The 16,055-nt window shown below is 38.6% G+C and overlaps 1 protein-coding gene across 1 annotated transcript; it reads right to left on the bottom strand.

The window, feature by feature from the left end:
* Positions 1 to 2,850: 2,850 nt before the first annotated feature.
* Positions 2,851 to 15,603, bottom strand: LOC124281729 (DNA-(apurinic or apyrimidinic site) endonuclease-like). The gene is made up of 9 exons (XM_046717699.1): positions 15,442 to 15,603; positions 14,731 to 14,772; positions 13,833 to 13,883; positions 13,079 to 13,279; positions 12,683 to 12,881; positions 10,787 to 10,858; positions 5,951 to 6,097; positions 4,679 to 4,859; positions 2,851 to 4,321 (listed from the first exon to the last, which is right to left on the bottom strand). The coding sequence occupies exons 1-9, from the start codon at positions 15,463 to 15,465 to the stop codon at positions 4,204 to 4,206; spliced, it is 1,035 nt and encodes a 344-aa protein (XP_046573655.1). The 5' UTR covers positions 15,466 to 15,603; the 3' UTR covers positions 2,851 to 4,203.
* Positions 15,604 to 16,055: the final 452 nt, after the last annotated feature.

Raw genomic sequence — 16,055 nt, 5'->3', positions numbered from 1 at the left:
AGAAATGAGCTTCACACATTGTACCCATGTTCGAACCCGGGTCTTCGGGTGACAACGCCTTAACCATCAGGTTACCCCACCACCCACCAAATGTGTGACTACCTGTTGTTCGAAGCTCGGGGCGAAAAATGTCCTAAGGTCCGTTGTAGGGCCCTTAGCTTGCTAGTAACGCTTGTCGAATAAATCGGATAATCGGAAGTGGCTGTCATTACTCCGTGGTGAAGCAGGTTGCTGTTAAGGAATGCATGCACTGATTTGACAGTTCTAGATTCAACAATTACTCACAGGTCGGAGAAATACCAAAACTTTTCATGACTCGAAACAGATGTACTGAACATCCTGCGTTTGAAACCAACAAAGGATCTGTTGCAGGTTTATCCGACTTCAGACCGATGTGCAGCTGGACACCATGAACATGTCCAGCGATTGATGTCCAACACTTCTCATCATATGTTTCCAGGTTGAGATCCCTGACAATTGCTGGTGGTGCCTCTACTGTGTTTATCTTGTGTCCCAGCCTGCTTTGAAGCGTTCTTGTTTTAAAGGTTCTGGGGTGAGATAGTTGTCAACAGACTATTTGTTCCGTCTTTCGACAACATCCATGGAGTCGGTTATCCTTTATTTACACAGGGATCAGATGAAACCTGAGTTCGACAGATTAAACAACAAACGAGCTTCAGCCAAAACCCAGTTTTGTCCGCAAAGACATTGCATGATAAAAGGCTGCCAACATTTCTTGGTAGGCGAGATTTAGGACCCAGTTGCTTCAAACCGCATTGTTTTATACAAAACCTAGGAAGAGCTCTGACTGGGGCTTTAAGTCTGTGTTTGACATTCTTCTGCCTTTGTAGCAAATATTCTGACATGAGCTTTGGTACATTCTGATCAGCTCTAAGTACAGGGTCTGAAATAGGCGCTGGGAAATTCCAATGTGTTCTCCCTGGAATACATGTACGCTGAAGGGACCTAATATTGGAACTTTTGTCGTTTTAACATCAAGGTCCTTTTCCCTAATTACGTGCGGGAATAGAACTTGTTCAACGAATACTAGGCAGACGACATTCTGTATATGGTTAACAAAGGCGCATGTATGCATGTGGGAAATAATCCCCTGTTGGGTAGCCTGTTGTTATCTTCTTTTCTTAATGGATAATAAATGTTACAGCTTAATTCAATTTAAAATATTTTGCTGTCTTTCCTTTCAGATCTCTTCTTGTATCTGTGTTAGTAATCTGAGAGAGGATAGTGAAAAACTATCTAGTTCGCCCACAGAGCTACATACATACAACGTCGTCATATGAGCGAAATATTCTCAATCACGACGTTAAACCCAATTTCACCTCACATACATACATGTATATACAATAGCAAAACAAAAGCACAATGATGGATTGCTATTATCAATAGAAAGCTTTCCTCGCCAGTTAACAACTGAAATATGAGAACCAGCCTCAGTTTTGACTTCTTCCTTTCCCAGTTTCTCTCCAAAAATGAGCAATTACTATCTACAACTTCCTTTCACATAGTGAATCAAAACAGTCAGTGGTAGAAATAACAGTAGAACTACAACTGAGGAAATGTACTCTATTTAACGTTGGTCTTTGTGGGCAGGAAATAAAAACTTGTAGTAGTAGCAGTAGTAGTAGTGTAGGTGGTAGTAGTAGTAGTAGTAGTAGTAGCAGCAGCAGCACATGTAATACTAATAGTAGTTTACAAACTGGGATATGTTTTGAACGACACACGAGATCCTCCATGCAGTGCGAGGGAGTTTTTTTTACCTGAACATGTTTGAAAAGGTATGTGAATAAAGATTCAATCCCACACGTGTGAAACTGACTGTACACCTAATCAACCAGGTAAAAAGATTAAACCACTTCTTAACAACAAAGACTATAAGCACTAACAAGAGTGAGTGAGTTTGGTTTTCCACCGCTTTTAGCAATATTCCACCAACTTCACGGCAGGGTTCACTAGAAATGGGCTTCAAACATTGTACTTGTACCTGTTTCTCAGTTTGACGTCTGATCACAGAAATATTCTTGGCGTCATAACAGAGGAGAGTGACAAACAACACACGGTCAACTGAGTGGGACATCAAATCTATTTGAGCCGTGTGAACAAACAATCTGAATATGGATGTGAAAAGACGTGAGGACATTTCAGTGAGAGCAGCTGCAAGATTGGACAGCAATGGCAAACGTTGCATGTGCTACAAAGATGGAAATAAATGCTCTAGGCATTGCCATCCTCGTAATATCAAGTGTCAAAATAAGTATTTAATGTTTGATCTTTTAATTACCTACCGGTAAATGTTTTGATATGTCACAATGTATCAAGGTACTGTTTTGTCAGAATAAACATTAATCATGATGTCGCCTATTTGGGTTATCTTCTAATCCCTGCCGATTCCTTGGGATTGTGCAATTTGAATCATGAATTGTCCCGTTCCAGGAAGGGGGCACAGCAGTTGCCTAAACCCAGGGAATGAGCAATTCCAGGAATTTGGCACGACATACCCATGTGAGGAATCGCATTAACAAGAGTCTGACCATGTTGTAAGATTACAGAAGGAATAGCTATAATCATGACAAACACACTTTCCTCCATATGTCCTCAGGCTACAAACACCTGAGTAAATTCAAGTAAAATGTTCATGTTTATATGTGATCACCTGATCTCGGTCATGGTCACTAGTCCCTATAATATTTTCATAAAACCAGACAATTATACTTCAGGAATTCCATCCAAAACAAATCAAGGTACATATCAGTGGAATATATATAACACAAACATATCTTGATGTTGGTTGATGCCAGCTGTAGATACAAAGGTATAAACAATACTGACAGCCAGAGTTCATCATCTCATTTATTCAACATCAGTACTTCACAGGTCTCTGTACATGAACTTCACCCACCGTAGTGAATACATACAGCTATACACTGAAATGTGCATTCTTCTTTGGTAAATAGATTGAGTCTGTGTTTAACTTAGAGAAATCATATGATGCTAGTACATGCATGAAGAAGACGTGTTAAGAAAGCTAGGCACATGTTACACAAGATATATTGCTGAACATGCTGGATTCATTGTAAGCAGAATTGAATCATGTGCTGAACGCAACCAGGTTGCTATCTGTATCTACTGATGAAGGAAAGCAGTTGCATAAATCTGCGAAGTATTGTCGATGAGTATCAATATATATTTCATGAAAAAGTGATTAAAGTTTCTACATCTGATCACAGTAAAACAGATGAAAAAGGAAATAATGCATATGATCTCCATAAATTGAAATAAAACCATGATTTAGAACTAAATGAGCAATGACATTTACACAGTGACACCTTGTAAATCAAGACCATTACTAGTAAATACCCTGATGCATGGAATAACAAATCATGGGTGGAGTAGTGAGTGAATGATATGGGTTTTATTCCACTTTGTACAGTATTTCAGTTACATGAAAACAAACTAGAGTGATGCCTGTTTTAAGCATGAGCCACAGGTAATGTCCTGACAAACCAAAGATCATGAAAAGGGCAAGTCAGGGATTCAAACCTGCCATAATACATTGGATCCTTGCTCAACTAAGTAAAACTGAAATAAAGTGTCAGTGCCTTAGACTAGGGGAGGATACAGCTTTTGGAGAAAGGGGGTGCACACTTTGGGGGTTTGGTGTGTGTGTGCACACTTCATTTTCACACGCTTTCACGAGAGTTTCAGGGGCCGTGGGGTAGCCTAGTGGTTAAAAGCATTTGCTCGTCACGCCGAAGACTCGGGTTCAGAGAGGCACCCCTGCATCCACCCTTTTTGCTTCCACCTATGACTTAGACAACAAGGCCATCTGCATACTCAGATACTCAGCAATATTCCATCTAAATGACTGCGGTCTGTACATAATCCAGCCTGGGCCAGTATAGATGTCTTTATGGTGAGCAACAGCCCCCACCATCATCCATATTCTGGCTACCTGACACTTCATTCAACCTCAAGCCCTCGGTTTGTGCAGAGATACAGAGTAATGCTCCTATGAGGGACTGAGTATATAGAGACAGGTTTTCAGAAAGGTAAGGGTCCAGACTAACTTGGCATCACTGTATTAACATACGTGACCTTGTTGTGGTCAAAGGTGGTCAATGTTCATGACCTGTATATGGACATGATGAAGACATTCACACATTGTAAACAATGACTGATGAAGATTTAAAGGTTGAGGAGCAGAATGATCGGACAATGGTCACTACCCTGCACAAACTTCCTGATGATGTTGTCACAAAGGTTGTCCTTCAGACGCTCTGATATCACGGAGTAGTCCAATCTCCTGCAAATATACATGACATTTCTAAACATATGCTACCTTTAGTAAACCATCTAAAATCTGCAGTCTTTATTCTCATCATATAACGTCCATGTGTGACATAACATCTCATATGAGTTGTGTCTTTGTCACCACATGAGTGAGTGAGTGAGTGAGTGATTACATCACTTTTAGCAGCATCCCAGCAATGTCACAGGTGGGGAATCAAGCTCATCAGCTGAGATGTGCAATGACACTGTCAGCTGGTTTCAGCTTATCAGCCTCACTACACATTTATTATAAAGAGCATCATGGTTTACTTCTTCAAGCAATATACTAGATTTGGTTTGTTTCTGTAGAAAGTGGATATAATCTGCTCACCAGCCAACATCCTTGGATCTGTTGTTCATGAAGTAGGCCCAGAACGTGTAGGCACCTTCTTGTTCAGGATACAGGAGGCGGAACGAGTCCACAAAGCCCTCGTTCAGCAGGTTGGTGAACCCCTCACGCTCCTGGGGTGTAAAACCTGCAGTTTTCTTGTTGGTTTTTGGATTTTTTAAGTCTGAAAGTAAAGAGAGTTGACAGTTTCAATACCTTGTGTATTAGTTCAATCATGAAAAGTTTATGTGAAGGGCCCAAGTTGTAATAAACATATTTCCTGAAAAATTACATTCTATCACAAACAGTCTGTCTAGTCTAATCATGTCATGGACACTATGTCTGCCTAAACCTGGCCTACCCCTGTCTGCCCGTGAAATAAGCAAGGTCTACCCCTGTCTGCCTGTGAAATAAGCAAGGTCTACCCCTGTCAACCTGTGAAATATGCATGGCCTTTACCTGTCTGCCTGTGAAATATGCATGGCCTTCCCCTGTCTGCCTGTCAAATATGCATGGCCTTTACCTGTATGCCTGTGAAATATGCATGGCATTTACCTGTCTGCCTGTGAAATATGCATGGCCTTTACCTGTCTGCCTGTGAAATATGCATGGCCTTTACCTGTGTGTCTGTGAAATATGCATGGCCTTCACCTGTCTGCCTGAGAAATATGCATGGTCTTTACCTGTCTGCCTGTGAAATATGCATGGCCTTTTACCGGTCTGCCTGTGAAATATGCATGGCCTTCCCCTGTCTGCCTGTGAAATATGCATGGCCTTCCCCTCTGCCTGTGAAATATGGCCTTTACCTGTCTGCCTGTGAAATATGCATGGCCTTTACCTGTCTGCCTGTAAAATATGCATTGCCTTTTACCCTGTGTCTGTGAAATATGCATGGCCTTTACTGGTCTGCCTGTGAAATATGCATGGCCTTCCCCTGTCTGCCTGTGAAATATGCATGGCCTTCCCCATTCTGCCTGTGAAATATGCAAGGCCTTCACCTGTCTGCCTGAGAAATATGCATGGCCTTCACCTGTCTGCCTGAGAAATATGCATGGCCTTTACCTGTCTGCCTGTGAAATATGCATGGCCTTTACGTGTGTGTCTGTGAAATATGCATGGCCTTCCCCTGTCTGTCTGAAATATGCATGGCCTACTCCTGTCTGCCTGTGAAATACATGTGCTTGGCCTATCCTTGTCTGCCTGTAAAATATATTTGCCCATCAGATAGGAGTACCTGTCAAACTTTGATCATAATGTCATGTGTGCCTGGCCTACCTATGTCAAGATGTGCAACATTGAGGTCTCCACACAGGATGACTGGCTTTTTGTCATCCAGCTTCTTCATGTAGTCCTGGAAAGCCACATCCCATTCCTTCGTGCGGTAGTTAAGTCGTGTCAAACCACGCCCAGAATTCGGAATGTCTGAATAAACATATACCATGAAGATAAATGTAAGATATAATTGAAAAGGCTGTACACTTCTAGGTATCATACATATAATAGGGACTGTTTAACACAGAAAATTTAATTTATATATGGGTCATTTTCAAAATTGGTAGGATTTTAAATTCTTTATTACAGTAAAATCAAACTCCTGAAAATTAATTTAGTTTTAATTCAAATGAAATCTCAAATACTTAATTATTCAATAACACAAACATGCAGGCTCAAATTTTACTAATTGACCTTTTAATTGATACATAAGTAATTAATAGGGTGAGGGAAAGTCCTGACCCGTTACCATTTCTTAATCAGAATAAGGATTTTGAAATATAATTCTTAAAATCTTTTAAAGATGGCATACACAGCTTTTACAAATCAACTTAATCAAACTTGAAGGTAAAAACTATTATCATGAATCTTGAAAGTGTTATTTTGTATCTTTCATTTATTTACCACAAAATAATTGCATTTTTCTAAAACATTATTATTATGCATATAGTTTTCAACAGGTAAAATTGTCTAAAATAAACATCAGCTACTAAGCCCAGGACATCTTTGATGACACCAGCATAAAGAGGAGTGTTTCATGTATTATCATGAATTAATTACAGCAGTCAATTAACACCAGTAACGGTTAGGACAATAGTGGTAACGGTTTGGACAGGAAATGGCAACGGGCTGGACATAAACCTTAAAAATTTTAATTCAACATAGAAACAGGTAACATGAAAGGAAAAAATGATATCATTTACTTTAATTGCTAACCATATTTTGGACAGACAGTGAAATGTGTATTAGAAATTGTAACTTGTAACAAATGTGACATGTTTTCTTCCATGATGTGGTAACGGTTTGGACATTTGTTATATCAATATGAAACTTGTGAATGAATTTAGGCTTTTGAATAAAACAAACTGTAGCTTCTAAAGAATAGAAAAACACACCTGTCTAGGTTGAAAATCACTTACAATCTAAGGAAGAGTGCAATTGGGGAACGAAAATTGAATGAATAGTAATGGTTGTGACATTATTGGTAACAGTCAGGACATCAGTGTAACAAACAAATGTTATCCCTCTAAAAAGTTGCAAAAGATTAAATTCTGAAAGATACTGCAACAACTATGAAACTGTACACATGGTCATGCTATACAGGTCACTGCATAGATATCATTTTGCTGTTGATATTATGGTGCAATATTAGTCTCCAAGAAATATACTTCTTTCATTCACTGGATACCTTTAGTTTTTGTTAATCGTGAGATGGTAACACATATTTATCAACTACAAAGGTTTGGCCAACATATTAGCACCTAGCAAATATTCAAAGTAAATGGTAGCCTTACATATCTCACAGTTAAAGTTAAAACAGTTTACACCCAAAAATCTTTAAAGGTTGGAATACTGAAAGTTGTTTACCGTTACTACATTTTGTCCAAACTGTTACCATAGATGTCCTAACCTTTACCTTTAATTTATAAAGACTATAGATCTTATAGAAAATAGAAACTTAACGTGATAAATTCGTTTTGGTTTTATTATTTAAAGCAGATATATAAGTAAACAGAAAATTATTATCACACCATGGAACATATTCTTTAAAATAGAAATTTATTAAAGATATGTCCAGACCGCTTACTATTATTTGTCCAAACCGCTACTAGAGACTGTGTTTTTAATGCTACTACATCAAACTCTTTTGAACAGTAAAATTCCATGCTTAAATTTATCTTAACCCTAAAAGTAATTATTAATTTGTTATATTTCAAATATTAATGAACAACTTTTTGAAATACAAATCATTTTGTCCAGACCATTACAAGGACTGTCTAAACCGTTACTTTATGGAATGGTAACGGTTTGGACAGTAACGTCAAGACAATTTGTAAGTAAATCTAAAATAAACAAGAAGACAAAGTCATCAATATCCCCACTTAATGGCAAAATACTCTTCATGATTATGTCTACGAAGTTATGATTATGTCAAATATTTAGGTGTGTACATAGAAAAGTGGAAGGAGAGTATTGAAAGGGTTTAAAAGTTCTGCTCCAGAAAGGAGCACTATCACCAATTTCAGTGTAAGTCAAACTTGTTGCCATGGAAATGCCAAAAATATTTTATTCAGAATTCCAAAACTACCAAAAAGGCACCAGTACACCACCAGATCTATCTATGTGCCAAGTTTGGTGAAGAAATATTGAATGGTGTTAGAGTTCTGCTTCGGAAAAGAGCACAACCACCAATTTCAGTCTAAGTCAAACTTGTTGCCATGGAAACGCCAAAAATATTTGATTCAGAATTCCAAAACTACCAAAGGCACCAGTACACCACCAGATCAATCTATGTGCCATGTTTGGTGACGACATATTGAACGGTTTTAGAGTTCTGCTCCGGAAAAGAGCACTACCACCAATTTCAGTCTAAGTCGAACTTGTGCCATGGAAACGCCAAAAATATTTGATTCAGAATTCCAAAACTACCAAAAGGCACCACTACACCACCAGATCAATCTATGTGCCATGTTTGGCGACGACATATTGAACGGTTTTACAGTTCTGCTCCGGAAAAGAGCACTACCACCAATTTCAGGCTAAGTCGAACTTGTGCCATGGAAACGCCCAAAATATTTGATTCAGAATTCCAAAACTACCAAAAGGCACCACTACACCACCAGATCTATCTATGTGCCAAGTTTGGTGAAGACATATTGAACGGTTTTAGAGTTCTGCTCGAATAGAGCTACCACCAATTTCAGTCTAAATCGAACTTGTGCCATGGAAACGCCAAAAATATTTGATTCAGAATTCCAAAACTACCAAAGGCACCACAACACCACCAGATCCATGTATGTGCCAAGTTTGGTGAAGAAATATTGAACGGTTTTAGAGTTCTGCTCCGGAAAAGACAAATGTGCACGGACGGACGGACGGACGGATCGATCGGACGGATCGATCGGAGTCCATTTTAATACCCCGCAAAACGCGTTGTGGGGATAAAAAATGAATGATCCTATAAGATTTCAAAGGACATGCCTTCCACCTTTTCCATTTCTGGGCAACATATCCATTGAAATTTAAAAACAAAGAGATATATTTAACACAAAATACATTGGTAACGGTCTGGACAATTAAGGTTGACACATAACATTTATACTTATTTGATGGTGTCAATTTTCAGCAAAATGTGTTGAATTTCATTATTTCATCTGCTGTCACATGCACAGGGCTAGCTCAAACAGACACAGGAAGTAGTATTACAATTCAGCTCCAGGGGAAGTTATTGCAGGAATTTCATACACTGGTAACGGTCAGGACACAAAAACACCGGACAAGCATGTTACAATTTGTAGAAAAAACTTTTTAAGTTAAAACAAAATTAAATGCAGTTTGAGTATGCTTGATCAAGTCTAATTGGCATAATATGAATTAGTTTTGTTTATTTGCATTTATATTTACATTATTTGTGAACATTGATATTAGGGCCGCCACCTCGGACAGAGCAAACCTGCCAATTTTGACCCTAAAATGTGGCTAAATATAAATTTCAAAATGACAAGACTAATGATATATCACATTTACTGACTAGTAAACATCTAAATATGTTTTCTAGCACAATGAAAACTTTTAAGTTAACAGAGGTTTTTTTTTATTTGGAACGGACAGAAAATCCTACCAATTTTGAAAATGACCCATATATTATTTTACTGTTTGCAGCATGGAATCATGTTTGCATCACAAGCACAATGAAAATAGTTTCAAAGGTTTATCCTAGGTAGAGTGTCACCACTACATACCTATACGCACCCTTCCTTCACCCCTTCTTATCAACATAACACTGCTACAAAGACTTGGTCAACAATTCCCTCAAACCAACACCTGACCACCCCATCTCATCCACATGACATGGCTACCCAACCCTGACATTCAGAAGATGCAGCTACAAAATCCAGTGCCACACCCACATACACTCTACCACACCCTCCCTTGACATCCACATCTCTCCCTAACATCTACATCCACATCCCTCCACCGAGACTCTTTAATAACCATGATAACCCACTCTCAACCAATCACCAATACACATCCTCTCGTCCACATGCCACTGCTCCAATAACAGGTGTCACACCCTCCTCTATCAAAAGCAATGTCACCCATAAAATGATAGACCCACCAAGGTACCCTCTTAACCTAGGACACCCTCCTCTCTCATATTTTCACATGACACAGTCACTACTGTCATTCCATCACCACGGTTTTACATAGCTCTTCAAACTGGGAGTCCTGGGGACTCAGGGCATATTTGTTTGAGAGTCCATTTCTAAAAGTGGGGGTCGATCAATTTGCATTAAATCCATGATAATGAATGCTTCCCATTTGATAATGATTATGTTAAGATGTGTGTTACTTTCAACGCCATTAGAATAATGATTGTAAATAGAATGTTTATATTTTAATATGGCATATCATTACAAACTCAGAAAGTTCTTTCCAGAAACAAATTATATTAAGTCCCACAAGGACGCATTGGGATTTTTAGTTTGGGGGTACTTTACCAAAATTCTACATCCAATACGCAGGAATCTTGCGTCCCATAAAACCCTGCCTCACCTAGCTCTATGTCACCCCAATCAAACAATCACCCATTAAACCAAACCATCACACAACACTCACATGCTGTGACCATGTAGAACTTTTCAAACTCGGCTGTGATGACCCGTCCCTCCTTGTCGTGTTTGCTCTCACCTGCAAGGGTCAACAACAACTGGTGAGTGAGTTTAGTTCAACACTGCACTCATCAATATTCCAGCTACATGGCGGCAGTCTGTAAATCAAGTTTGGACCAGACAATCCAGTGATCAACAGCATGAGCATCGATCTATGCAACTGGGAAAAGATGACATGTGTCAACCAAGTCAGCGAGCCTGACCACCCGATCCTGTTAGTCACCAACAAGCATGGGTTATGGAAGATCAATTCAAAGGTGAGGGTAAAATTCAAATGTGAGAGGGGAACATGCTGACAATGTGAGGCATGTTGCAACCACCTTTTCATTAACATGGCCAAACAAAGACAGTGAGGGGGCTTGGGTTTTACTCCGCTCAATATTCCTGCAATACCAACATACAAATGGCATAAAATTGTAACAATAAGGTCAAGAGATAGTGACATATGAAACTTAATTTTGCAGCAAAAGCACCAACATGTATAAGTAAAACATCAAAATTTAGATAGAAATGTAGATACTTTAGAAACAAAGTAACATCAGCATTTACAAAAGCTGAAAATACACATATATCTAATCTGGATTAAAAAGAAAGAACAATGGAAACAACCCAAAATTATGGTGAAACCTTGTTACGCAACATGTTAAGCAAGAGAAAACAAACACTTCCCTCCTATACTTAGTACTAGTATATAATATGATGATGCTGAAACAAAAGCAAATATGTTTAAACCAAAACCATGAAAAAGGGCTTCACAAATTGTACTGCTGTACAGAACTGAAACTTCTTTTCAATGACTCTACTCATTTCTCACAGTCATTTAAGGGCACCTTCTTTATCAACATTCAATAAGTCATGAGGACATACAAATGTGTAATCAATGATAATATATTACTTAAACAAAGAGAACCTCTGGTCATATTTTGTTAATATGAATTGTACTTCATACCCTAAACCTTCCTCTCTTGTTAAACATGTAGGGTCGGTTCTTTAAAACAATACTAAAAAGTGATATAGGTACCAATGTGACAATGCCATCCAAAGTGATTGTCTACAGGCTGACCAAGAATGGGTTCTACTTGAAGGTTTCTAAATACATCTCAGGCTTGACTGTAACACGGAATACCTTTTGAAACTTTTCTACAGTTGTCATAGCAGACTTGGGTTCTCAATTTCTTGAGTGTGCAAATGCATTTCTATGTATCTGGTGTGCGAGTTTAGTTTTACGTCGCTTTAGCAATATTCCATCAATATCACGACGGGGGACACCAGAAATGGGCTTCATGCATTGTACCCATGTGGGGAATCAAACCTGGGTCTTCGGCGTGACGAGCGAACGCTTAAACCACAAGGTTACCCCTTTTCGGGCCTTCTACATATCTATAATGCTATTACTTGATCTGTCTGTATGTTCATCCTAGCCACCTAAACTGTCAAATGTATCAAAGTTACAACATGGTCCGGATGCGTTTGGATAACAGGATTCATAGCATATGAAAGGATGATGTCGTCCTTATATTTCTACAATATTTTATCTAAGTAAACATGATGTTTGATTGACACTAAGAGGTTATGTACATAAAAGGTGAGAATTTCAATGTTTCGGCGTATATTCTTAATTAGGTGATGAAATAGTAAGAATATACTCTGAAACTGCGAAGTCTGAATATACTGAAATATCATGTTCCTCAAAATAAATAAGTTGACATCCATAAATTCTCACCTTTTAGCATAATAAACATATTATTTGTTTCATAAAGGTGTAATACATGTCTACATGATCTGTCACAGAGATGGCACATATCGCAAACCAACAGACAAAGGGAGACAACCCCTCACTCACCAATTCCATATGTGACTTCAATAGGCTTCGTCTTGCAATACATGCCTGTCCCAGCATAGCCCTCGGTATCCCCTGATGACCAGTAGGCATGGTAACCATCGACATTCACTGTATCAGGCATCTTCTCCAAGCTGCACTTTGTCTCTTGCACACAGAAAACATCTGGGGCCTCCTTCTCGATATACGCAGTACCCTCTTTCTGGGAAAAACAGAATCAAATACTGTTGACAAAATTTGTTATAACAATAACTTTACCATATTATGTTTGTCATTGAACCAGATGAGATTGAAAGATGCACAAGTATCACCTTATGATATCAACCAATAAACATATGTACATGTAGTAAAGTCTTTGAACAGCATTTAGAAGTGGCAATTTGTAACCCTGCTACCTACCCCAAGCCATGCCCTGATTCCGTTGATATTCCAGGAGGATATCTTCAAGTTCCAGTCAAGTCCATCTTTGGTCTTTGCACTGCAGGAGAAGTCCTGCTCATCCAAGGTCATGGTCGGAATTACCACCTTTTTCTTGTCTCCATCTCCATTCTCCTCGTCCTTCTTCTTCCCTTTTCCCTTCTTGGGCGTGGCCTCCTCACCCTGACAATAACAACACTGAACCTTATACTAGTTATAGGCACAAACATCATCTTAACTAGCATTCTCGCAAATGGTGGGAAAATTTAAGTTATTGTAAAGGAAACCAGTTTAGTTTGCATATATTCAATTGATAAATCCAGTAGACATGATAAAGAGAAATGGGACATAAAATAATATTACACTTAATTTTACAGTTTCAGTGAGCATGAGGAAGTAATGTCACAGTATCTCTGCATTCTCACAAACACTAAAGTTTTGAATAACATCATTCAAAGTTTTCCTCCAATTAGTCCAAACATTGCCAGGGCACTTAGTTTGAAATAATGAATAAATCCCTGTATATACCTTTTAGGTATTTTACAGGACCTTACATTGCATATAAGCTGTTATTAATTCACATTTACATTTTTTCTTTTCTATTTCCCTACTTGATTACATTACAACAAACAAATGAAAACTGATCAACATATAAACTCACATTAGGCACAGTATGATTCATAAAATAGATACTAGTATGTCATAGATTATTTCTTGTATCGATGAGAACTTTTACCTCATCGGCCTCATCCTTCTTCCCTTTCTTTGTCTTCTTTACTGGAGGCTCCTGATGATAGAGGTGAGGTGAAATTAGATTTAACGTCGTGCTTGAGACGCTCATATGACGATGCATGCGTGTGTGTGTGTGTATGTGTGACTGCTTGTACTAGCCCAGACTTAAGCTGGTTTTATAGTGCTAGCCCACTGAGATACCATGCCGCAGTGAAGCATGAATATCCCACTCAGACACATACTGACTTCGAGCCGACCAGTCCTTGTTGTACCCATTAATGCCGAGCGCCAGGCAGGGACCAACAAGTACCATATTTTAACGTCTTTTGGTATGACGCAGTCGGGGATCGAACCCACGACCTTCCGCTCTCTGGGCGGACGCTCTAACCACTACACCGTGGAGGCGGTCTCCTGATGAAAGAGGAACACATACCGTAATAAATGCCCTGACATAATCCTGTGAACATGCATAGTAACTCTAGTGGCAGAGACCGCCAGTCTTGTCTATAGAGAGTCTGTCTGAAGACCTGTGGTTGGAGTTTGATCCCCTTGAAGTGTCATAGAACTGATGGTAATTGTTTTACTCTGTCTGCACCAATGGGATCATCTCAGTTTCTAATGCAGTTTGCAACATGTTTTAGTGATAAACATTTTGTGAAAAGAACTGTTCTACTGTTCTACTACTGACTTATCCCAACCTACTCCATCTGGCATAACATATATGATATCCCAATACCATGTAAGAAATGGTCTCAAAATGTTGCTGGCCATGTGGGCTGGCTAGCCATATCATGATTAAAAGTAACTAGCTCAATTAAACCAGTTTCCCTATGTAAGTCTATTTTTCTACGAGGTATTAAAGAACAAATATCTATTACCAGTTTCTGTTTACTACAACTTACCTCAGCTGCAGCAGCATCAGCGTCAACCACTTCCTTGGCAGCCTGTTAACAAACCTCACATGAACAAGAACTGAAGTATACCATAAATGTGAAGCTATATATCAGAATATCCACATGCTCGTAAAAATATAACATAAATTAAATACACTGTTAAAACACATCAATGTTACCAGCTGATCAGGTCATCAATGCTCATTATCTTTGACACTGTCCAATATCTAATCAGTCCCAAAGTTTTCATTTTTTACTTCAGTTATGATATTAAAGAATGCACTATCTCGATGATCCAGGATCGAAAGTTAAAAACATCGTGAAAATGTCATATTGCAATTTGTTATCTGAAACAAAACGCTTTATAGGACGAGGACTTCGGGACTTCTTTTTAATGTCAATATAATGTAATGACCGTACTCAGTACTTTCCCTTCGCTTCCATTCCTTCAAAGTTATGTCAGTTATCACTTAATCTATAACTAGTTGAAAACACACACAAAAAAGCAACAACAAATAGCTACAGAGACAATTGCAGATTATATATTGGTCAGGGTCTATAAAAGCACGAAAGCACAGAACAATATTATTGACAAAGGCATTGTTCCCGCCGTGACGAGTTATTTCATGTATTACGGTAAACAAGAACTAACCGGGTAACCGCACATGAAAAGGAAGAAGCAAATCTGTCATTCAGAAACTAAAATGCGTTATTACTTACCTTTTTCTTTGACTTTGGGGGCATTCTGTTGACCGATGAGAGGGATCGCAGTATAACTTTGGACTGACAACAAAACGTGTATCCGAACTTCACCAAATTCGCGAATGAAGCCAGTGCGGTCGGAACAATGCTTGCGGTACACCGGCAAGTGTGTTGTTAAAAGTTGGATTTCAAAGACATATGGAACTATATCCATGGAGTTATATGGAATTAAGTTTTCTCCAATACCATTACATAAAATAATAAATAATTCAGGATAACATGTTTTGTTTAAATTATGTTTCTTGCATACATACTGTTTTGAAAATATCGAAATGGCTAGATTGCTGTTAAATATTATGTTTCCGTTATGCAGTTGCTATTTTACATTTTCCCTCATAGAACTCCGCTCAGACTGCAAACTCTTGACAGTGTATGCAACAACTTCAGGCATTCGGTTACCGGTGTTTGTGCAATGAGTCCATGGGAGTGCTTGAATAGAAAATACGTGGTTTCCATTTTTAAACACTTGTTTAGAACATGTCGTACTTTGTCTACCAGTACTTAAAGCCTTTGTTATGTTCTTAGTTTTACATAACACCGAAATGTATGACATTTGTTAAATAGTTTACAGT

This window comes from Haliotis rubra, unplaced genomic scaffold (genome assembly GCF_003918875.1).
Source record: "Haliotis rubra isolate DU_JTF1 unplaced genomic scaffold, ASM391887v1 Scf289, whole genome shotgun sequence".
Lineage (NCBI taxonomy): Eukaryota > Metazoa > Mollusca > Gastropoda > Lepetellida > Haliotidae > Haliotis > Haliotis rubra.
Note: the sequence above shows the minus strand (reverse complement) of the source record. Positions and strands in the feature narration are given on the sequence as shown.

What these genes read in the sequence shown, in the direction of transcription:
- LOC124281729 (XM_046717699.1), bottom strand. Translation starts at nt 15,465, where the DNA reads ATGCCCCCAAAGTCAAAGAAAAAG. An exon ending in GAATCAGGGCATGGCTTGGG is followed by an intron (nt 12,882 to 13,078) that starts GTAGGTAGCAGG and finishes TGTTTTTCCCAG; the next exon opens with AAAGAGGGTACTGCGTATAT. An exon ending in GTTCTACATGGTCACAGCAT is followed by an intron (nt 6,098 to 10,786) that starts GTGAGTGTTGTG and finishes ATGTTTATTCAG; the next exon opens with ACATTCCGAATTCTGGGCGT.